The following is a 23,789-nucleotide window of genomic DNA, read 5'->3' as shown; positions in this document are numbered from 1 at the left end:
GAATCCCTTCCAATCATGTTTAAAGATGGGTAAAAATACAGTTTCAACTAGAATTTTTTTTGAAAAATCCTCAAATCTATAAAATTCATTTAAAATTCTACAAATTAATTTTAAAAAAGATTAGCCTCTACTTTGTACGACACCACTGGTTTGTGCAATGCAGGTTTCAAGTTTTCACATTAATCTGGTCAAAGTTGCTTTTTAGATGAGGACTGACTTCTAAACAACCTGTGATAATAAAGTCACTTAACAACTTAGGCTACTTGTTACTAGACGTTTTGCTTGTCTTTCAGTTGTTTCATGTTTCTTTGTTCACATGTTGCATCTGTGGAAGTTTTGTGTCTCTTTGTGCATCTCTTTGTTGTAGTTTTGTGTTTCTTTGTGCTAATTTTACATCTCTGAATGTTATGTTGCCTCATCATTTTACCTCTCATTGTAAATGTTTTGTGTCTTTGTATTAATTTACTGTCTACTTGTGGTTGTCTTAAATCACTCTGTAGTCATATTACATCTGTGGTCAGATGTGATCTTTTTTACCATTTTACCTGTTGTAGTTGTTTATCCTGTCGTAGAAGTGTTGTCTCTGTTCTTAGTCATATCCTTTCTCGTTGTAGCTGACTTGTGTCTCACTGTAGTCGATTTTTGTCTCACTGCAGTTGTTTTGTGTCTGATTGTAGTTGTTTTGTGTCTGGCTGTACTTGTTTGGTGTCTATTTTTGTCATTTTCTCTCTCATTTTGTGTCTGATTGTTATTTTATTTAATGTCTTTTTGCAGTTGGTTTGTGTCTATCTTTGTAATTTTGCTTGTAATTGCAGTCGTATTGTGTCTGATTTCAGTTCTTTTCAATGACATTGAAGTTGTTTTGTCTTATTTTAGAATTTCGTAAACTATGGCGTTCAGTGACATATTGGATGACACACTACACTATGACGTTTTATCCACATTTTGGACAAGATACTAAACTATGACATTCTTTCAACATTTTGGACGACATACTATACTATGACGTTTTTGTGACATTTTGGACGACATACTAAACTATGACATTTTTTTTACATTGTGGACGACATACTAAACTATGACGTTCTTTCAACAATTTGGACCACATACACCAACTATGAAGTTTTTGGTGACATTTTAGACGACATACTAAACGATGATGTATTTGGTGACATTTGGACAAAATACTAAACTATGACGTTTTTGGTGACATTTTGGATGACATAATAAACTATGACGTTTTTGGTGACATTTTGGACAAAATACTAAAGTATGACATTTTTCCACATTTTGGATGACATACTAAACTATGACGTTTTAGTGACATTTTGGATGACATAATAAACTATGACGTTTTAGTGACATTTTGGATGACATACTAAACTATGACGTTTTTGTGACATTTTGGATGACATAATAAACTATGACGTTTTAGTGACATTTTGGATGACATACAAAACTATGACGTTTTTGTGACATTTTGGACGACATACTAAAGTATGACATTTTTCCACATTTTGGATGACATACTAAAGTATGACATTTTTCCACATTTTGGATGACATAATAAACTATGACGTTTTTGGTGATATTTTGGACGACATACTAAACTATGACGTATTTGGTGACATTTCGATGACATACTAAACTATGACGTACTTGGTGACATTTTGGACGACATACTACACTATGATGTTTTTTCAACATTTTGGACCACATACACCAACTATGAAGGTTTTGGTCACATTTTAGACGACATACTAAACTATGACGTTTTTGGTGACATTTCGGACGACATACTAAACTATGACGTTTTTGGTGATATTTTGGACAACATACTAAAGTATGACATTTTTCCACATTTTGGATGACATAATAAACTATGACGTTTTTGGTGACATTTTGGACAAAATACTAAACTATGACATTTTTCCACATTTTGAATGACATACTAAACTATGACGTTTTTGGTGACACTTTGGACGACATACTAAACTATGACGTTTTTGGTGACATTTTGGACGACATACTAAACTATGACGTTTTTGTGACATTTTGGATGACATAATAAACTATGACGTTTTAGTGACATTTTGGATGACATAATAAACTATGACGTTTTAGTGACATTTTGGATGACATACAAAACTATGACGTTTTTGTGACATTTTGGACGACATACTAAAGTATGACATTTTTCCACATTTTGGATGACATACTAAACTATGACGTTTTTGGTGACATTTTGGACGACATACTAAACTATGACGTTTTTGTGACATTTTGGATGACATAATAAACTATGACGTTTTAGTGACATTTTGGATGACATACAAAACTATGACGTTTTTGTGACATTTTGGACGACATACTAAAGTATGACATTTTTCCACATTTTGGACGACATACTAAACTATGACATTTTGGTGACATTTTGGACGACATACTAAACTATGACATTTTTGGTGACATTTTGGACGACATACTAAAGTATGACATTTTTCCACATTTTGGACGACATACTAAACTATGACGTTTTTGGTGACATTTTGGACAAAATACTAAACTATGACATTTTTCCACATTTTGGATGACATACTAAAGTATGACATTTTTCCACATTTTGGATGACATAATAAACTATGACGTTTTTGGTGATATTTTGGACGACATACTAAACTATGACGTATTTGGTGACATTTCGATGACATACTAAACTATGACGTACTTGGTGACATTTTGGACGACATACTACACTATGATGTTTTTTCAACATTTTGGACCACATACACCAACTATGAAGGTTTTGGTCACATTTTAGACGACATACTAAACTATGACGTTTTTGGTGACATTTCGGACGACATACTAAACTATGACGTTTTTGGTGATATTTTGGACAACATACTAAAGTATGACATTTTTCCACATTTTGGATGACATAATAAACTATGACGTTTTTGGTGACATTTTGGACAAAATACTAAACTATGACATTTTTCCACATTTTGAATGACATACTAAACTATGACGTTTTTGGTGACACTTTGGACGACATACTAAACTATGACGTTTTTGTGACATTTTGGATGACATAATAAACTATGACGTTTTAGTGACATTTTGGATGACATAATAAACTATGACGTTTTAGTGACATTTTGGATGACATACAAAACTATGACGTTTTTGTGACATTTTGGACGACATACTAAAGTATGACATTTTTCCACATTTTGGATGACATACTAAACTATGACATTTTGGTGACATTTTGGACGACATACTAAACTATGACGTTTTTGGTGACATTTTGGACGACATATTAAACTATGACGTTTTTGGTGACATTTTGGACGACATACTAAACTATGACGTTTTAGTGACATTTTGGATGACATACTAAACTATGACGTTTTTGTGACATTTTGGACGACATACGAAAGTATGACATTTTTCCACATTTTGGATGACATACTAAACTATGACATTTTGGTGACATTTTGGACGACATACTAAACTATGACGTTTTTGGTGACATTTTGGACGACATACTAAAGTATGACGTTTTTGGTGACATTTTGGACGACATACTAAACTATGACGTTTTTGGTGACATTTTGGACAACATACTAAAGTATGACATTTTTCCACATTTTGGATGACATACTAAAGTATGACATTTTTCCACATTTTGGATGACATAATAAACTATGACGTTTTTGGTGATATTTTGGCGACATACTAAACTATGACGTATTTGGTGACATTTCGATGACATACTAAACTATGACGTACTTGGTGACATTTTGGACGACATACTACACTATGATGTTTTTTCAACATTTTGGACCACATACACCAACTATGAAGGTTTTGGTCACATTTTAGACGACATACTAAACTATGACGTTTTTGGTGACATTTTGGACGACATACTAAACTATGACGTTTTTGGTGACATTTTGGACGACATACTAAAGTATGACGTTTTTGGTGACATTTTGGACGACATACTAAAGTATGACGTTTTTGGTGACATTTTGGACGACATACTAAACTATGACGTTTTTGGTGATATTTTGGACAACATACTAAAGTATGACATTTTTCCACATTTTGGATGACATAATAAACTATGACGTTTTTGGTGACATTTTGGACGACATACTAAAGTATGACATTTTTCCACATTTTGGATGACATACTAAACTATGACGTTTTTGGTGACATTTTGGACCACATACTATACTATGACATTTTTGTGACATTTTGGACGACATACAAAACTATGACATTTTTCCACATTTTGAATGACATACTAAACTATGACGTTTTTGGTGACACTTTGGATGACGTACTAAACTATGACGTTTTTGGTGACACTTTGGACGACATACTAAACTAGGACGTTCTTTCAGCAATTTGGACGACATACTCAACTAGGAAATTTTTGGTGACATTTTGGACGACATACTCGACTATGATGTTTTTTCAACATTTTGGACCACATTCACCAACTATGAAGTTTTTGGTGACATTTTAGACGACATACTAAACAATGACGTTTTTGGTGATATTTTGGACGACATACTAAACTATGACGTATTTGGTGACATTTCGACGACATACTAAACTATGACGTACTTGGTGACATTTTGGACGACATACTACACTATGATGTTTTTTCAACATTTTGGACCACATACACCAACTATGAAGTTTTTGGTCACATTTTAGACGACATACTAAACGATGATGTATTTGGTGACATTTGGACAAAATACTAAAGTATGACATTTTTCCACATTTTGGATGACATACTAAACTATGACGTTTTTGGTGACATTTTGGATGACATAATAAACTATGACGTTTTTGGTGACATTTTGGACAAAATACTAAAGTATGACATTTTTCCACATTTTGGATGACATACTAAACTATGACGTTTTAGTGACATTTTGGATGACATAATAAACTATGACGTTTTAGTGACATTTTGGACGACATACTAAACTATGACGTTTTTGGTGACATTTTGGACGACATACTAAACTATGACGTTTTAGTGACATTTTGGATGACATACTAAACTATGACGTTTTTGTGACATTTTGGATGACATACTAAACTATGACGTTTTTGTGACATTTTGGACGACATACTAAAGTATGACATTTTTCCACATTTTGGATGACATACTAAACTATGACATTTTGGACGACATACTAAACTATGACGTTTTTGGTGACATTTTGGACGACATACTAAACTATGACGTTTTTGGTGACATTTTGGACGACATACTAAACTATGACGTTTTTGGTGACATTTTGGACAACATACTAAAGTATGACATTTTTCCACATTTTGGATGACATACTAAAGTATGACATTTTTCCACATTTTGGATGACATAATAAACTATGACGTTTTTGGTGATATTTTGGACGACATACTAAACTATGACGTATTTGGTGACATTTCGATGACATACTAAACTATGACGTACTTGGTGACATTTTGGACGACATACTACACTATGATGTTTTTTCAACATTTTGGACCACATACACCAACTATGAAGGTTTTGGTCACATTTTAGACGACATACTAAACTATGACGTTTTTGGTGACATTTTGGACGACATACTAAAGTATGACGTTTTTGGTGACATTTTGGACGACATACTAAACTATGACGTTTTTGGTGACATTTTGGACGACATACTAAACTATGACGTTTTTGGTGACATTTTGGACGACATACTAAACTATGACGTTTTTGGTGATATTTTGGACAACATACTAAAGTATGACATTTTTCCACATTTTGGATGACATAATAAACTATGACGTTTTTGGTGACATTTTGGACAAAATACTGAAGTATGACATTTTTCCACATTTTGGATGACATACTAAACTATGACGTTTTTGGTGACATTTTGGACCACATACTATACTATGACATTTTTGTGACATTTTGGACGACATACAAAACTATGACATTTTTCCACATTTTGAATGACATACTAAACTTTGACGTTTTTGGTGACACTTTGGACGACATACTAAACTATGACGTTTTTGGTGACATTTTGGACAACATACTAAAGTATGACATTTTTCCACATTTTGGATGACATACTAAACTATGACGTTTTTGGTGACATTTTGGACGACATACTATACTATGACATTTTTGTGACATTTTGGACGACATACTAAACTATGACATGTTTCCACATTTTGGATGACATAATAAACTATGACGTTTTAGTGACATTTTGGATGACATACTAAACTATGATGTTTTTTCAACATTTTGGACCACATTCACCAACTATGAAGTTTTTGGTGACATTTTAGACGACATACTAAACTATGACATTTTATGTGATATTTTGGACGACATACTAAAGTATGACATTTTTCCACATTTTGAATGACATACTAAACTATGACGTTTTTGGTGACATTTTGGACGACATACGAAAGTATGACGTTTCTGGTGACATTTTGGACGACATACTAAACTATGACGTTTTTGGTGACATTTTGGACGACATACTAAACTATGACATTTTTCCACATTTTTGATGACATAATAAACTATGATGTTTTTGTGACATTTTGGATAACATACTAAACTATGACATTTTTTTTTTACATTGTGGACGACATACTAAACTATGACGTTCTTTCAACAATTTGGACCACATACACAAACTATGAAGTTTTTGGTGACATTTTAGACGACATACTAAACGATGATGTATTTGGTGACATTTGGACAAAATACTAAAGTATGACATTTTTCCACATTTTGGATGACATACTAAACTATGACGTTTTTGGTGACATTTTGGATGACATAATAAACTATGACGTTTTTGGTGACATTTTGGACAAAATACTAAAGTATGACATTTTTCCACATTTTGGATGACATACTAAACTATGACGTTTTAGTGACATTTTGGATGACATACTAAACTATGATGTTTTTTCAACATTTTGGACCACATTCACCAACTATGAAGTTTTTGGTGACATTTTAGACGACATACTAAACTATGACATTTTATGTGATATTTTGGACGACATACTAAACTATGACGTTTTTGGTGATATTTTGGACGACATACTAAACTATGACGTATTTGGTGACATTTCGACGACATACTAAACTATGACGTACTTGGTGACATTTTGGACGACATACTACACTATGATGTTTTTTCAACATTTTGGACCACATACACCAACTATGAAGGTTTTGGTCACATTTTAGACGACATACTAAACTATGACGTTTTTGGTGACATTTTGGACAACATACTAAAGTATGACGTTTTTGGTGACATTTTGGATGACATACTAAACTATGACGTTTTTGGTGACATTTTGGATGACGTACTAAACTATGACGTTCTTTCAGCAATTTGGACGACATACTCAACTAGGAAATTTTTGGTGACATTTTGGACGACATACGAGACTATGATGTTTTTTCAACATTTTGGACCACATACACCAACTATGAAGGTTTTGGTCACATTTTAGACGACATACTAAACTATGACGTTTTTGGTGACATTTTGGACGACATACTAAACTATGACGTTTTTGGTGACATTTTGGATGACATACTAAACTATGACGTTTTTGGTGACATTTTGGATGACGTACTAAACTATGACGTTTTTGGTGACACTTTGGACGACATACTAAACTATGACGTATTTGGTGACATTTCGACGACATACTAAACTATGACGTACTTGGTGACATTTTGGACGACATACTACACTATGATGTTTTTTCAACATTTTGGACCACATACACCAACTATGAAGGTTTTGGTCACATTTTAGACGACATACTAAACTATGACATTTTTGGTGACATTTTGGACGACATACTAAACTATGACGTTTTAGTGACATTTTGGATGACATACTAAACTATGACGTTTTTGTGACATTTTGGATGACATAATAAACTATGACGTTTTAGTGACATTTTGGATGACATACAAAACTATGACGTTTTTGTGACATTTTGGACGACATACTAAAGTATGACATTTTTCCACATTTTGGACGACATACTAAACTATGACATTTTGGTGACATTTTGGACGACATACTAAACTATGACGTTTTTGGTGACATTTTGGACGACATACTAAACTATGACGTTTTTGGTGACATTTTGGACGACATACTAAACTATGACGTTTTAGTGACATTTTGGATGACATACTAAACTATGACGTTTTTGTGACATTTTGGATGACATAATAAACTATGACGTTTTAGTGACATTTTGGATGACATACTAAACTATGACGTTTTTGTGACATTTTGGACGACATACTAAAGTATGACATTTTTCCACATTTTGGATGACATACTAAACTATGACATTTTGGTGACATTTTGGACGACATACTAAACTATGACGTTTTTGGTGACATTTTGGATGACATACTAAACTATGACGTTTTTGGTGACATTTTGGACGACATACTAAACTATGACGTTTTTGGTGACATTTTGGACGACATACTAAACTATGACGTTTTTGGTGACATTTTGGACGACATACTAAACTATGACGTTTTTGGTGACATTTTGGACAACATACTAAAGTATGACATTTTTCCACATTTTGGATGACATAATAAACTATGACGTTTTTGGTGACATTTCGATGACATACTAAACTATGACGTACTTGGTGACATTTTGGACGACATACTACACTATGATGTTTTTTCAACATTTTGGACCACATACACCAACTATGAAGGTTTTGGTCACATTTTAGACGACATACTAAACTGGAAAAGCACTCAGAGAGTGCAGACCTCCGCCAAGTGTAGAGAGGAAAACAGGAAACCCATGCAGTAAAGGATCATGAGCTGGAATCGAACTTGCATCTCTGACAGAGTTCTGTTTATAAAGCACCTTCTTAACCAGTTGAGCTATCTGGACACCTTGCTCCAATTTGTTGGACGACATACTAACCTATGATGTTTTTTTTGTCATATTTTGGACCACATACTACAACATACTAAAAAATTCAAAATGATCCAGAATCCAGGATCCTTTCCGGATTGCATCCAAAATTAAATCAGCTCTTCCTCTTACCATAGTCTACATCCCCTCAAAATTTCATGTGAATCTGCACAGGCGTTTTTGAGTTATCTTGCTAACAGACAGACAGACGGAGACACAAACGCCGGGTGTCACATAACCTCCTTGGCGGACGTAACTAGGACATTTTAGACGACATACTAAACTATGACATTTTAATGATATTTTGGACCACATAAACTGTGATGTTTTGTTCCACATTTTGGATGACATACGAAGCTATGACGTTTTAATGACATTTTGGATGACATACTAAACTATGACGTTTAATGACATTTTGGACAACATACCAAACTGTTGTTTTGTTCCACATTTTGGACGACATTCTAAACCAGTGGTTCTCAACCCTGTTCCTCAGGACCCCATGTCCTGCATGTTTTAGATGCTTCCCTGCTCCAACACACCTGACTCAAATGATCAGCTTGTTATAAGGCTTCTGCAGAGGCTTGATTACGAGCTGATCATTTTAATCAGGTGTGTTGGAGCAGGGAAGCATCTAAAACATGCAGGACATGGGGTCCTGAGGAACAGGGTTGAGAACCACTGTTTTAAACTATGACGTTCTTGTGATATTTTGGATGACATACTGAACTATGACTTTTTCTCCACCTTTTGGACAACATCCTTTGATGTTTTTTAGGCCCTTTTGTAGGTTTTATTCAATAGGTAAGTATAGAGAAAGACACAGAAGACCTTCAGTCAAGCACCACAAGCTGGAATCAAACCTGTGTCTCTGACACAGTCCTGTTTATGAATAACCCTCTCAACCAGCTGAGCTACATGGGCACCTTCTTTTTTCACGACATACTAAACTATGACATTTTCGGTCATATTTTGGACGACATACTAAACTACTAGAAAAGCACTCAGAGAGTGACAGATGAAATATTTAATAAAAAATGACCTTCTGCTGAGCACAAGCATGTGTTATGCATGTGCATGTTCTGTCTGGATACCGAATTGTGTGTAAATCACTCTTATAAAGGTCTGTTGATCAGTTCATAACTTTTGGCAAGCCTTTGTTTTGCTCGTGTTAAAATAACCATTCCCTCCATGCTTTTATTTTGACGGCATATTTTTAAAGTTACGGTTTTTCATTTTGTCACCATTCCAGCAGTACAGGAAGTGTATCTAAGAAGCGGTTTTGTAACATGACGAAGACGCTGCCGAAAAAACGAAAATTCATGAAAGATGACAGAAAACGGTTCCACGCTGTTGCTGTCTCATGCAAAGGATGTGTCTAAACCTAGAAGCAGCTGGAATGGGGACAAGCACTTAAGATGTTCCCTGAAGAAAGGAGAGAAAGGCAGAAAGGTGAATTTGTGTTCAAAATAAGGCTGACGGCTGAGCATAAATACAGGCTTTATGAAACACCAGGAGCTTCACCATTGTCTGGCTGGGGTTTGCTACATCATGTGACCTAAATATGCAGCAGGTGGCAGGAATTGGTGGGACTCAGAAACACCCCACAGTTTAATCATTTGTTTCTTGTATGATTTCCAACTGATAAATCACAGTCAATTTGTAGTAGGATCGCAATCATGTAATCGTCAGCAGGTAACTGACACGGTGTTCACTTGTTGTCATGGTTACAGTGACGCCGTGCCGGCAGCTATATCGCGCAAAGGGAAATCCTTCACAAAGTCTTGGATCCAGACTATAAGTCGCATCACTGTGAAAATTTAATGAGGTGGTCCTTGTGTCATTTCTGACTTCCCCTGAAAATTTTATCCAAATTTGTTAGTCCGTTTTTGAGCAATGTTTCACATGGACAGACAGACAGATTTACAGACAAATGTACGCTGATCGTCACATAACTCCACCGTTCCTTGGCGGAGTTACTATAGACACATAGAGGGAGGAAGAGAGAGAGGGTGTGAACTGTTTTTTCCATAAGTTAAGTTGAAGTAGTTTTCTTATTTTGCACAGGAAATGTTTACATTCAAAAGAGTTGTTGCATTTGAGAATGCACCCAATGGGGCATCACAATAAAATTCGGCATGATGTATTAATTCCACGAGAAAAGATATGTGATCTTACCTAAAATGAGTTAAACAGCCCACATTTATCGGTGTCAGTTGATATTGGAATTGGACGTTGAGAGTTGGACAATATCGGCATATCGGTTATTGGCAAAAAAGACAATATTCGACATCCCTAAATTATATATTTGAGCTAAAATGATGAGTTGCCTTATTAAATAGTCAAGTGATAAAATGATTCTCAACTATTTGGCTTATTGATTAATTGTATGAGCAAAAATGAAAAAAAAAAATACCGGCAGATTCACAAATGTGACTATTTTATGTTTTTCTTCAATTTCTATGACAGTAAACTAACTCTGTGTGGACTGATTACAAGACAAAACAAGGTATTTTGCTATTTTCTAACATTTTAAAGGCTAAAAAGAAAATAGAAAAATTATTCATTTCAATTTGTCTTCAAGAATCCATTAAAATAAATTGCAAAAGGCAAGATACTGCGTCGTCTCATCAGGGCTGCAGCAGATTAATCTTGCTTCATAAATGAATAGTTGGCTCCATAAAATGTAAGAGACTGTTGTTAAGTTCAGAGAGGCCAAGGTTATAACTTCAGGCTGTTTTTTTGCAGACCAGCAGTGCGCAATTCAAAGATCTAAAATTCACAATAATAGAAAATGGAGGAAAAAAAATGATTTTCATACATGTGAGAAGCTGTAACCAGTGCAAGTTGCTGCTTTATAAATGATAATTTATCAATTATCAGAAGTGGTTCTCCTTTGACTAATTGGTTCAGCATTTAAAAAAGGAAGATTTCATCTTTATAATCTTTCATTGGTGTAATTTGATTATCTTTATGGCTTTGGACATATTCTTAAGAGTACAAAAAAAAAAGGACTTTCTGTGCCTGATTTAGTTCCTGAGGCTTTTTATGAGGAAAAGAGACATAATATTACAGTAGTCTGGCAAAAAAGGGGTGAAAAAAATCACAATAAAACCCATCAATCAGAGAAGGAAAAAGGACAACGCAGTTCAGAGACATTTAATCCGAAAGAACTTGCCCAAAAACCCATAAGAATTGAAACCACGAAGCATGACTCCATCCATGAAAGTGCATCTGAATGGCTTCATGTCATGCTTACTGGGACACTCAGAACCCCACATTCGCTGCAGTTCATCTCTACTCTGTGCTCAGTCAAACAGGTGAGTGCTGGGGGATTATAGAGGAGGGGAGGACACACATTGGGTGAACTCGGGTGAGAGAGGGGGTTCTTATCCAGGACCTCCAGCCAGAAGCTGCAGGCCCCCGGATGGTCGTATTTACCTGCTCCTGATCTAGGCATTAATTTTGTCTTGGGGGATGCCTGTTGTTACAGCCGGAAGAGCTTGGTTCACTTGGCTGCGTGAAAGAAGCACATGGAGGTGGAGATGCTGAGATCAAGAAGGGCCGAGAGAGTTGGACATAGTGGACAGTAGCTTCTTTCTACCACTGTAAAGGACAGTTAGTGAGGGGGCGGGGCACTACGATCTATTCAGCACTGATTTATTCAGACATTGCTGAGAAAAGATTATATTAACCCTCCTGTTGTCTTCATTTACCAATTTTTTTTCCTTGTCTGCAAAAAAATACAAAAATTCAGCAAATAAACTCCCCAAATTTCTGAAAATTTGCTAAACCTTTGGCAAGAAAATTCCAATAATTCCTGAAAAGTTTCCCTTAATTTGGCAAGAAAATTCTTGTAAATATTTTTTAAAAATTAGTAAAAATCTTCCAAAAAATCATAAAAATATATAAAGTGATTACATGCATATCAGTAAAACTTCTAATATTTTCTTTGTGAACATTCACATAAAAAATCAACCAAAATCCGGCGAAATTCGCCGGATTTTGGTTGATTTTTTATGTGAATGTTCTTAAGAAACATTTTTAACATTTCTTTTTTCCACCAAAAAATGTTCAAAGATTTCCCAAAAATGTTGAAAATGTGAACATCGGCAGTTTCACTGTGAAAATCTATTTTTTTTCCCACATTTTCAAACATTAAACTGGGGCAATTTTGACCCGCAGGACAACACGAGGGTTAAAAGTGACGAAAACTAACATTTCAACATTTGCATTTTCAGCCCCTACCTGTAAGCAGCGCCGTTGAGTTCAGGGTGAACTCCCGGTTGATCCATAACCGCCCAGGGTGCCGTGGTGACGAAGAACTCCTTGTTGACGCAGTTTCGTAGGCTGTCAGGGATGCGGCCTGCCACAGAAAAAACGAGTTAAAAGCAAGTGAAGCACACCGGTATAAATCACACGCGCTAAAAGGCAGCGACTTGTTACAGCGGGATGAGCGAGCAAAGTGTTAATGAGTTCAGACTGACAAACATCTCAGGCTTGGGTACACAAATGCAAATTAAGATCGTTTAACAATCTGGGTGCTTTCCCCGGGAACCGCTGTGTGTCGGGGGACGCTAATGATGACATCTATTAAGAGGTCCGGGTTTAATAAAGGCTGCCGAGGGCCTATTGAAGCGGAAATGCGACATCTGGGGAAGGAGGATGTGCAACAGGTCACATAGTTGAGGCTTGATTGTGAAGCAGCGAATGGTGGAAAAAGGAGGATTTACGATGAAATTGAGACGCGCGTACCGGTGATGGCTCTTCGGATCTCGGTGGCGGCTGCCTCCCTCATCTCCAGAGAGGCCTGCTCGCTGTACCAGGCTGTGTGTGGTGTGCAGATCAAGTTTGGAGCATCTTTCAGCGGGCCCTGAGCAAAACTACAATGCAAACAGAGACAGGAAAACACCAAAAAAGTTAGAAATGAATACAGAGTATGTCAGTTCTTTTCTTCCAGTGCACTCACATGATGGCAGAATTGTCACAAAAACATGACGTAAGCAACAAGAAGGCACACAATGAGTCCTTTCAGTTGAACTACTGTGGCGTAGTGTGTACAGCAGAGGTTTGTCCACCACTACTTATTTTGCATGCCAAAAACTAATGTATTCACCATTTCAGTCGGCATTCTAGCATCCTTTTTCTTGCAATTTATTTTAACAATCCAAATCCAGTTCATGTGCATCAACCCGTTTGACGTGGCAGCTTATTCCTCCTATTTAACTTCAAATGTTTGTGTACAGTTTGCCTGACATTTGTCTAGAAATATGGCCAGAGGTACAAAATGTCAGATCCTGTTATTCACAAATGCCACCGTCTTCTTCCTGCTGCTCCAATACTTCCTCTCTCAGCCTCTTTTTTCCTCTCATGTGGTTCACAAAAACAGATCAGCGCCAACTCCCTCCCTCTCTATCCTTGTAACACCTCGCCTGGCTCTGTGTGTTCGGTGTGCAACGCCTCAGCGGCGCCCTGAATCAGTGTCGTGTCGCGTGGGACGGAGGGCCAAACTTATGAAACGCTCCCCCGTTGACATATTGGGTTAGCGGAGCATGAGTTCCAGATTCATCGGGTTCGGTTTCTGTCTTTCTCGAGCAGCCAGTCAGCTGCGCAGCCAGCCAGAAATAAGCAGCCTCCAACCTCCCTTAACTGGCTCTGATGCGTGAACAACACATCAACACCGGTAACCCTCTGAGATGGGGAACACGGTTTCTTAGAAAGGTGGAAAACGGGGAGGCGTATCAAGCTGTTTGCCTTCTGGTGAGCGAAGGAAACAGAAATGGAGTTCATAGCTCAACGCTGAGATGCAGCGACAGGACAAAAGCATGAGGGCAAAGGCTGATTTTGGAAATACAGGTCAGATCAGAAATGATTTCACCTCAGATACAGGCTTAAAAATCCAAAACATTCAGGGGAAATGTTTTTAAGTTCAGACTGCTGTCAGAGTGTCATCAGGAAATCACTAAGTGTGGTATTCATCAGTTTGGATAAGGCTGGACTATTGTTTAAAGTTGAGTGTGTTTTCATTCATTGAGAATTTGTAAAAAGGAAGAAGCAAATTATGATAATGCAGAAAAAAATCAGGACACTTTCAAAAACAGAAAACTTCCTCACATAATTGAATTTTACTTCATTCTTTGAACAATTTATCAAGCACTTCACTTCCATTTTATTATGAATTAAACGACAGATTAACTACTTGATAATATGTTTTTTCTACAATTTTATTAAAATAAATGGACTCAGGGCAACGTCTTAAAAATTGTCTTGTGTTGTCTGCCAGTCAAAAAGCCATTTAAGTTCAGTTGTCGATAATATAACACAGACGAAAGCAGTAAATCTTTACATCTAAGAGCTAAAACCATCAGACTGTCAGCGATACACCCTAAAAAATAAATCAAATGATTATTTGGTTGGAAGAAGAGCTGCCAATAACTCTGTCATTGATTAATCCGCTAATTATTTCAGCTGTATCTGTTCACTTATTGGCCACAATGTAATTGAAAAAATACATAATAATAAATCAAGTGTTTAAAGAAGTATTCCCATTCAGACTTTTTTTAGCTAGTCATGAGTTTAGGCTTGTTTTTCATCGACCTCCAAAACAAATAGAACAGTTCCTTGACAGGAAGTGAGCATGATCTACTACAGATTTTGTTAGATTTGTTGACAAGAACAAACCTAAAGTGAGTTCCATAATGTACATGGAAGATTTTTTTAGAGAAAAGAAGGCATGTGTTACTGATTTTAAAGCAGTTTTGGGGGGCATTTTTTGCTCTTGTCACAAATTTCTTCACTGTGGGCTTATTTTTCACTGCAATATAAAATCCTACAACAGTGTGGAAACAACCCAAGCATGGCTAGAGGTAGAGCGAACTCAAAAATCGAATGTTTTGCGCAGTACGACACAGTTCTGTAAATCACATAACAGAATAAAAAAGTTGAATTTCTTTGACTACATATTTTACACTATTTGAAAACATGTGGAACTGACATTGAAGAGTTTATTAAGTGCGCCCAGGTGTTACCAGTACTGTGGGAAACAAATCTGATTCTATATTCTACACATTTTCCTATCTGCTCTGTATAAACACTGCCTGCAGTTCAACCACGTTCAGCTGAAAAGTCTCTGAATTTTTGTCACATGACTGTTGGGTGCAGCTTCATCCCTAGTAGCTTCACAGTTGCACCAATGCACAGAGAATTTTTTGTCTTCATTGGCTTTGGTTTAACTTGGTGTTTAGTCAGAGTTTCAACACACTGCACAAAGACACTGCAACGATTCTTACTGGTTTTTTTTGTAATTTTCTAAACGATAACACACCCTAAAAACTCACTAGTAGATTTTGGGGTTCAGACAGTTAAAAAAAAAATACACATTTTTTTCTATTTTACTTCCTGATTTAAGTAGTCATTGTCCTTGGATGCCTAAAGAAGTAGAGGACACACTCTTTGTTGCACTTCCTACACACTCAACCATCCACTTGTACCTTTAACTGTATTTAATTTCCTCTGACAGGAATAAAGTTCTCCATCCTCTTGAATTGCATTACCTTTTACAAGAGTACGAGGTGTCTTTAACTCATCATCCATCTGCCATCTATTGTTTCTGCCTGCTTGTCAGACTGTCTGCCTCTTCATCTGTTTAAGGGTTTCTGCCTCTTTGTCTGTGTAATTTCTTGCCTTCTTTCCCTTCCTACACACCCGTCTATTTCCGTGTCTGTCTCTCTAAAGTGAGGCGTTCATCTGTCTGAGTTTAAGAGGGTTTTTTTTTTTGGTACACCTACGTGAAGGGCTCAGTCTCGTGGACGTCCAAGGCAGCTCCACGTATCCTCCCTTCCTTCAGCGCCTGGGCCAGGGCTTTCTCATCCACCAGACCTCCCCGTGCAGTATTGACCAGGAATGCACCCTGACGCATCTGTAGTGCACAGGGACACACAAATACAAACAAGTCAGCACAGAAAAGCAGAGAAATACAGGCAGGTATTTACAGAAAAAACACCAGATGAGTGTGGTTTTGTGCATCTGTCAGTCTGGAAGTCAGATTAATCTGTTTCATCTCAAGCAAAAGATCAATCTGGATTGATGGGGTCTTAAAACATATTACATATGAGAAGAGGGGAAAAAAGTGGCATCTTTGTTGCACCTGACACCTGAAAGATCCAGGAGACAGAAAGCACCTGTGAAAAAAAAATCTTGTCAGATGTGGGGATAGAGAGCAGTCCTTATCCAAAACCAAGAGATGAAATGAAGGATGAGCTGAAAGATGAGGCACCACCACCACCCCTTGCTGCTTGTGGTTTAAAAAAAAGGCACAACAAAAAGTGTAAGAGGGAGGAAGGAGGAAAAAAAATCAAATGAATATGCTCAGAAGAAAGTAATCCCTTAATCTTGACAAAAGCTGAAATCCAGGGGCATGAAAAGCCTTTACGCTGGCAGGCAGTCTTTTATTAGGCCTTGGTGGTTTTGACACACCAAAAAATACACAAACATGCACACACACGTTTCCACTTTAGAAGCTAAGAGCCACTGCCAAAAATTTTTTGGTGAGGAAAAGAGAGAAAAGTGTTCTTTCACTGCAGCACTTAAGAGGCAGCTGAGAATCTTCGGCTTTTGGAAAAGACACAGAGTTAACTGGGTTAGGCTATTACCCTACACCCACTCCTCTTTATCTCCTCGCAAAGCTGGAACTCGCAAATCTCGAGAAGAAGAAGAAGGGTACACGAGAGGCAAGACAAAGAGGAACAGCGAGTAGCAGCATGGGGTGATATTGACAGAAGGGGAGATGCTCCTTCAGACTGCTGCAGTTCCTCGGCTGCCCTGCAGGTGTCTCCCCAGGCAGTGCCACTGAGTGCAGTTATTGACTCAGAACAGCACTTTCCCCTCACAGCGCTCTCAGCCCCCCGCTGAGCAGCCTAGTCGATATATTTGCTGTAGCCGTGGGCTGGCGCTAATTGCATTTGACAGAGCAAAGGAATGAATTTGTGTCCAGCTTTGGTGGAGCTTAAGATAAAGAGCAGGGAATGTGCAGGCAGGAAGGGTGCTGCTGTTTCCAGACTTTTTTTCCCCCGTCTTTCCCTGCTCTCGCTTTCTACCAGCTATAATGCTCTTTAGGCCAGCCTCCAGGCTGACAGAGTAATAATGCACCAGCAGCTCTGCTTGTCTACCTGCTAGATAGCAACTGCATTAAGCCGAGGTCAGGTCACAGCTGTTCAACGCGATGTTTAGCTCTGTCTGGATGATGTGTCTGCATGTATACGCGCGCGCCTTACTAATGCACCTGTTTGATGGTGAAGTCGTTGATGAGGTGGTGGTTGTGCTCGTTCAGATTGCAGTGCAGGGAGACGCAGTCGCTCTGGTAGAGCAGATCCTGCAGGGTGTAGACGCGCTGGACGCCCAGCGAGCGCTCCAGGCCGTCCTGCAGGTAGGGGTCGTAGAAGATGACGTTGAAGCCGAAAACCTTGGCTCGAACCGCGACGGCCTGGCCCGAACGACCTGAGGACACACAGACACAGAGGGTGTTGGTTTATATGAACAGTAAACCACAGGAATATACACACATACAATAAAAATACATTTTCCTGTTATTATCTAGAGCAGGGAGCATGTCTTCTGCACCTAAAGTCAGATTATGTGGGTATAAGTCATCTGATTTCTTGCCAAGTTTTAGTGCAGTGAATATTGCTTGCAGCTGAACACAACATAAATAGAAGAGAGAACTTATAAAGGAAAGTTGATCGACGAAAAGAAAACAAAATCTGGGGACAACAGATCAGAACAGCCTCTGGCACATTTATGCCATCTCTATCATGTGCACTGTCCCTTCTAAATAAAGCAATAGAAAAAATATAATTCAAATCTAAATGGTTCAGTTCAGTGTTTACTTGTAGATGCTGTTAAAGGATAGAGAGATTTTTAAGAAATTCTTAGTTTACTATTGTGATTGAAACTAGTGCAAAAACTAGGGATGTCTGATATGGGCTTTTTTGCCAATAACCGATATGCCAATATTGTCCAACTCTCAATTTCGGATTCCGATATCAACCGATACCGATATATGTGGCCCTAGAAATAATTCCAAACCACAGACATATTGTTAGTCAGGCACAGCAAGCTTGATACTGCAGACACACTTGTTTACACGCTTCACGATGCAGTTTGATGATGTCATCAATAGCGAGCCGGTAAATGCCGGCAAAATCCAAGCGGTTGTCGGTTGTCATGACAGGCAAAAAAATAATAATATTGACCGATATTACATTTTTATCGTCCCACCGATATTATCGACCATCCCTTGCAAAAACAGTGTCAGTTTTAATATGTTACAAAATTCATTACTAAACTTTTAGTGTTAGTTTCTGTTGGAAACACAATGGAAGGAAATAAAAACTTTTACAACATTGTAAAATGTGCACTTTCAAAAACCCCTTTAATTTCCTAAAGAAGCTAAATCTTTATTGGTGGCTTAATCTAAAACATATAATCCAACCAAATGTCTGTCAAATTAATAAAAAATTCTCTAAAATTCCACTGGTTTACGCTTTAACAATCCCTCTGCTCCAACATCCAGCTACGACATAAATTATATCTTGTTAAAAGTTCACTCTCCTTTTCATAAAACGCACAAAAAATGTCTACAAGCTTGAAAGCGTTTTCTTTTCAGCGCACTGATTCATCAAATGAGCGCACTTACACACAACAGAAAACGTTCTGTGTGTACGCAGTCTTATCGCAAAGTACTGCTGCAGCTGTGGTACTAGCATCTTAGAACAGTTTACACTGTTTGAATTGTGAGCCTTTGTGATCTCAAATGATGATTCACAGCGGGTCAATGCCGTTCAAAATACAGCAGCAGAATCTTCACTCGGCCTGCATTCTTTGCAGTGAGTGTGAAGGATGAGAAGATGTTCTTGAGCGTTCGAGAGATTTTTCAAAAAGGGATTTATGTGTGATAAGTGATTTAGAAGTGGCTTCGCAGAGAGAGAACAATGCGAGGTAACTCGTCTCTAGCTGAGGTTGTGAGACGGTGAATCAGAAACTGTAGTGTACGAGCCTCTAACTCCGTCTCTCACAGCCATTTGTTGTGTAGGATGTGAGTCTCCACTCTGCTGGCTGGAGATACCCGTCGCTGTTGTGCAGCAGCAGTTGAGAGAGAGAGAGAGTAATGGAGAGTTGGATGTTGTTGCTCGTGAAAAGGATCGATAAGGTCCTTTACACTCTCAAGGTCCTCTCTTTGTGATGGAGCATTATGTCCTGCTCTTAGGCTCCACAGCCGAGGAGAATCATCCCTCCTCTTTCCCTTTTTCAGTGTCGGCCAAAAGGAGATGGCAGCATAAAGACAGCCAAGCAACAGCCCTACTTAAGCAGTCACCGTTCTAATGTCGGCGACGGATTCTAATTGCAGCTAAACGTCATTTTCATCGCTCATATCGATTAAAGCAAAAACCAGCCTGTCAGTAGCGATGCAGTTTTTCCATCCACCTTTCCTCAACCGGTCTTGTGCACTTCTGCTTCAGTTGCTTTATTCCCAGAGCACATTTGGACATCACACAGAGCACAGAAATGAACTTGTTGCATTCAGCTGCCGGTTAAAAGTGCAGGTTGAAAGAGCGACACCGACAGCAGCAGCAGCAGAAGCAGAAGCAGCGGCGGGGGAATGAGTTTTTCCAGTCAGTTTGAAACACACCAGGTCGTCTTGCGGCTTGCAGTACAATCTGATTTACCAAGACGTCTGGAGCTGCTGCCAAAATCGGGATTGCTGCTTCTTTTGCAATAATTTTCTGCCTCTGAGATTGTGCAAAATAGTAGGTTTTTGATCTAAAGGGGTTGATAATAAAATCTTTCTTGGTTTTGGGGTATAAAAATATCTCTAGGAATCACTGGAAAAAACTGTGTGGATTTTCTCTTTAATGTAGATTCTCAACTTCAAGTCTCTCCCGTCCCTCCCCGCATAAATCAATGCCCCTAACAGGGAAAACCACAGGGTCTGCCACCCACTCATGATGATTTGAGTGTTTCGATCTCTGCCACCTCATTGTTGACTCTTTGTCCCAGACTTTTACTTTGTGCTGCTCATTTATTAACAGGCAAAGGACAGTTAAAAATGAGGTTTAAACACAGCCTGACAGTACATGGTGCTGCTTGATCAAGGGGCCAAAATGGAGGTTTTCATCAACAGTCCATTCAGTGTTAATGTATACGAGGAACAGCAGCAAAGAATGGCCACAGTTATCACAGGCTAGTCTAGAACTCCACACAAATAGAGGTGTGCTGAGCTACTGTCACAGAATTGGAGATCATTATGCCATTTTTTAAAAATAATTGCCACCAAAAACCAGTAACCTAGCTTTTTTGTCTGCTGCCACTGCTGTTGTTTGTGGGGGGATTAATTGATTTAAGCATGCTAGCTCCGGCCTTTGGACATTAAGCCTCGTAGTAAGTTTCTGTCATGGTGCCCGTTGTTAGCTAAACTTCCACAATACAACCTTAACTTGACAAAACAGAACTACGCATAGTCTGTGGGACTTCCTCCTGCTGACGCCACAGTATTCAACAATAGGAGACTCCACCTGGTGGCACACACAGGCATTACATCTAATCTGCACTACATATTCTGACAAGCATGAAGAGAATACAGGTTTTTGCTATCATTTAGAGCTTTTGGAGACACAGTACATGCTACCCTCTTGACAACACATTTCAGACAGTGCCCTGCTGGTGCTTTACAGCAAGGTTTATGAGCACCCCATGCATTTTTTTTCTTTACGTATTACAGAGCTAGTCAGTTGTCAAGCAACTAAAATGCATTTAATTTTATTAACTTTAATATACTTTAAGTGAGTACTGTCTAGGAAAAATGAATCAGATTGGAACTAGGTATCAGTAGGCATTAATATTAAATGATTAGGATCAGTTCAGGCCCAAATAAACTTGGATTTGGACTGGGACATCCCTACACACAATCAACTATGGAGCTTGTTAGAGGGCTGCACATACACTGGAGCTACACCCAGTAACTACTATTTTTCTAGCAGCATCTTTTTGCAGAACTTTTTTCTCTACGACCGCTGTTCTCATATAGATAGGTTTTAGCTGAACAATTGTTTTTTGCAATGACATTCTGGCAAATCAGAGATTTTGTATAATTTGCATAGAAAAGTATAAAGACAGTATAAATATCCATCTGTTTTTACTATTTACATTCAGACTCTTGAAGACTGTAGGGGTGAAGTCTATTTTGAAGGCACAAGCTGCTGAACAACGCAAGACTGACATCGAACCTACAGCTAAAAGAAAGAAAAAAAAGGGTGGATGGAGTGTGTGGCTCAACTAGGTGGTGTTCCTGAGCTAAACAAGGACAATTCTGCCATCTTTATTCATCTTTATATTTACTCGTCTTGCGTTGTCTTACATATATATGTTCTCTTGTACTTCTACATGACAGTCTTGCCCTGCATAAGCAAATGATAAAAGCGAGCGATTTGCTGAATAAAAAAAAGTTAATGAGACATTGTACCACCTCAAATGTGAGCAATAATTTCAGCCCAGCCACCACTCCAAAAGCAATGTGGCTCTACCATTGATGTATACAGCAGAAAGCCAGATAATGTGTCTGTTTAGTCAAAACTAGTGAATTCAATATCAAGATATTAATGAAAATATTTCCCAGAATTGCTATCTCTCACTATATTTCAAAGCTTTCAAAACAGCTAACTTATTTAGCAGAAATCCATGTATATATATATATATATATATATATATATATATATATATACACACACACATTTAAAAAATGTAGTTGCTATTGTTCATTGTGCTAATGCATTTAGATTTTGACAGCATTGTTTTTCTTTGTTTCCTGCTAACACTACTTCATTATGCAGCAGTATATTCTGCATGCTCACATTTAACATACATAAAATATATTGCACATAAACGCACAACTGAAAACATAAACACACTGCTGAAACAGTCACTTACATAGATGGAAAACCAATTAGTGGAAACATTCTGCAAACAACTACCTTCTCCTCCTAGAGTTCAGTGGGGAGATGCCAGAGGGTGTAAAGGAGGCTACCAGATGGCAGCAGCTGAAACGCTTGATGTAAAGGATGGATTCTGCTCTCTTATGTAACCGTTTGTGGTAAAGATCCTGCAGAGTTTCCTGTGCAGTGCCAGTTATTTTGCTGCAGACACTAACCACCTCGCTGAGTACATTTTGACCTTGAGAGATTGATACCGCCAGATAAAAGAGAAAGTGAGTGAAATGCCGATGAAACACTGTCATCAGGGTACTGCCAGTCTGCAACTTAGAGAGTTTCTCTGAGACAAAAGAGAATCTGCTGGGTTTCCTTGTATGCCATGTCAGTATTACTCTCAAATGACAGTTTATTGTCTAGTATAGCTCCCAGATACTTGGAGAAAACAGCTTTTCTGTATTCTGGCCATCAATCACTGTACTGTCAGGAGAGGGATGGGAAAACTCAAACTTCTGATGGAAGATGTGATGGTTTAAATACATGCTGGACTCAAAACTGACCACTTTCTGTTCTGCATGTGAGGAACTCTGGGGAGTTCAGCCAACAACAGTGCCGTCCAAGCCCAACCTCTCGAGAGCTTCTGCGCTAGCAAATGTGGCTGTATGTAGCTGAAGGCTGAGGAAAAGTCCAAAAACAATAATCTTGCATGACTGTTCTCTGCTCTGGAGATGCTTTTATAGAAATAGTTGAGTAGAGTTCCCGTAGCATCCCTGTTGGT

The 23,789-nt window shown here is 38.0% G+C and overlaps 1 protein-coding gene and 1 long non-coding RNA gene across 7 annotated transcripts in view; one reads left to right on the top strand and one right to left on the bottom strand.

Moving 5' to 3' along the window:
• Nucleotides 1-23,789, bottom strand: part of ctbp2l (C-terminal binding protein 2, like) — a 119,923-nt gene that overhangs the window by 2,471 nt on the left and 93,663 nt on the right. For 3 of the 5 annotated variants that reach the window (XM_022194190.2, XM_022194191.2, XM_022194192.2), the window contains 4 exons: nt 18,313-18,527; nt 16,820-16,950; nt 13,788-13,915; nt 13,281-13,398 (listed from right to left, as the gene is read on the bottom strand). In XM_022194190.2, coding sequence (XP_022049882.1) covers nt 13,281-13,398; nt 13,788-13,915; nt 16,820-16,950; nt 18,313-18,527 — 592 coding nt within the window. Of the gene's footprint in view, nt 1-12,473; nt 12,549-13,280; nt 13,399-13,787; nt 13,916-16,819; nt 16,951-18,312; nt 18,528-23,789 lie in introns of all 5 variants that reach the window. The other 2 variants (XM_022194193.2, XM_051939061.1) reach the window with 1 other exon arrangement.
• LOC127531025 (uncharacterized) lies at nt 1,626-7,321 on the top strand. 2 transcript variants are annotated; one of them, XR_007937812.1, is made up of 3 exons: nt 1,626-1,734; nt 6,744-6,863; nt 6,979-7,321. It is a non-coding gene; the product is annotated as an uncharacterized LOC127531025 (long non-coding RNA). The 2 variants fall into 2 exon arrangements; XR_007937811.1 differs by lacking the exon at nt 1,626-1,734 and adding an exon at nt 5,482-5,590.

Source organism: Acanthochromis polyacanthus, chromosome 19, assembly GCF_021347895.1.
Source record: "Acanthochromis polyacanthus isolate Apoly-LR-REF ecotype Palm Island chromosome 19, KAUST_Apoly_ChrSc, whole genome shotgun sequence".
Taxonomy (NCBI): Eukaryota; Metazoa; Chordata; class Actinopteri; family Pomacentridae; genus Acanthochromis; species Acanthochromis polyacanthus.
Note: the sequence above shows the minus strand (reverse complement) of the source record. Positions and strands in the feature narration are given on the sequence as shown.